Source organism: Manacus vitellinus, unplaced genomic scaffold (genome assembly GCF_001715985.3).
Source record: "Manacus vitellinus isolate BGI_N305 unplaced genomic scaffold, ASM171598v3 scaffold_164_pilon, whole genome shotgun sequence".
Classification (NCBI taxonomy): Eukaryota; Metazoa; Chordata; class Aves; order Passeriformes; family Pipridae; genus Manacus; species Manacus vitellinus.
In genome coordinates, this window is record NW_021939155.1 from 39,508 (window position 1) to 41,140 (window position 1,633).

Here is a 1,633-nt window from a genome sequence, read left to right on the forward strand (position 1 = left end):
TTTGGGCAGGAAGGGACCTTAAATCCCAGCCCGTGCTGCCTCCAGGGGCACATTCCATGGGCCAGGTTGCCCCCAACCTTGGGATTCTGCTCCCGAGGGGGAATTCCTGCAGCCACAGTGGAATTCCTGCAGCCCACGGACACCGCTGGGATCTGGAGCCTTCCCAAGGCATCCCAGCCCACCCCGCTCCCTGTTTTTTCCCCCCATTCCCAGCCTTTGAAGACCCTTTCCAAGGAGAGGCCCCTTCCCAACATCTTCAACCTGTACACGGTGCTGACGGTGCTGCTGCAGTTCCTGGTGCACTTCCTGAGCCTCGTCTTCCTGTACCGGGGGGCCCAGGCCCGGAGCGAGCCCAGGTGAGCCCCCATTCCCAAAAAACCCCGGTCATCCCCAATTCCTGCCGGGAATTCCAGGCCCGGAGCAGGCCCAGGTGAGCCCCCATTCCCAAAAAACCCCAGTCATCCCCAATTCCTGCTGGGCAGGAGCGGGGAGAGAGGGAGCAGTGGGAATGTGCTGCGGGTCTGGGAATGTTCCCCTGGAGAAGGATCCAGGGAGAGCTTCCAGCACATTCCAGGGGCTCCAGGAGAGCTGGAGAGGGACTCGGGACGAGGGATGGAGGGACGGGACACAGGGAATTCTGACCCTGGTGCTTCCCTGTTCCTCCAGCACCTGCTGGGGACAACCTGCTTTGTTCCCCAGGAAAACTGGGATCAGGGGGGTTCCAGAGGTCATTCCTCATCCGCATTCCTGGGGTGTTTTCCCGCTGCAGGGAGGAGGAATTCGTGGATCTGAGCAAGGAATTCGAGCCGAGCCTGGTGAACAGCACCGTGTACATCCTGTCCATGGCCATGCAGATGGTCACCTTCGCCATCAACTACAAGGTGCCCGGAGATCCAGGGAACATCCCTCGGGATCAGCCCCCGGGATCCACCATCCCACCCCATTCCCTGCTCAGGAATCCCAAAATCCCTGAAATCCTCAGCCCAGCCCTCCTTGAGCTCCCTCGGGAACCTTTTCCAGTGTCCCATTCCCCCCATTCCCTCCCATTCCCCCATTCCCTCTATTCCCTCCCAGTCCCTCCCAGTGCCCCATCCCAAGCCATTCCCTGTCTCCCAGGGCCATCCCTTCATGGAGAGTCTCCAGGAGAACAAGCCCCTGCTCTGGAGCATCGTCCTGTCGGGAATGGCCATCGTGGGGCTCCTCTCGGGCTCCTCCCCGGAGTTCAACGAGCAGTTCGGGCTTGTGGAGATCCCCACCGAGGTAACCCCGGAATTCCGGGGCCGTTCCCGAGGGAAAACGGCCCCCGGAGGGATTTGGATCGGGAATGGTGGTGGCGTTGGAAGGGATGGGACACGACGGGATCCCGGGGGAAAGGGAGGGGGTTTGGGAGCATCCCGTGGGATTTGGGCAGTTTGGGGAATTCCTGGGAAAGGGAATTTTCGGGAATTCCTGGGAAAGGGGGAATCGAAGGGGTGGTTCATCCAGGTGCCATCCCAGGGGTTGTGGAGAGGTGGGAATTTCATGGGATTCCACAGGACCGAGGGCAGGGGCTGCACCGGGATCAGGGGCAATTCCAAGCCCAAATCCAGGCTGGGAAGAGGGTGGACGGAGAAGGAGCCCCGGGAAGGAGGAT

General features: G+C 61.1%; 1 protein-coding gene across 1 annotated transcript in view; it reads left to right on the forward strand.

The window, feature by feature from the left end:
* Window positions 1-1,633, forward strand: part of ATP13A1 (ATPase 13A1) — a 17,070-nt gene that overhangs the window by 14,388 nt on the left and 1,049 nt on the right. The window contains exons 21-23 of the mRNA XM_029958644.1: window positions 133-356; window positions 770-881; window positions 1,117-1,260. Coding sequence (XP_029814504.1) covers window positions 133-356; window positions 770-881; window positions 1,117-1,260 — 480 coding nt within the window. The remainder of the gene's footprint in view (window positions 1-132; window positions 357-769; window positions 882-1,116; window positions 1,261-1,633) is intronic.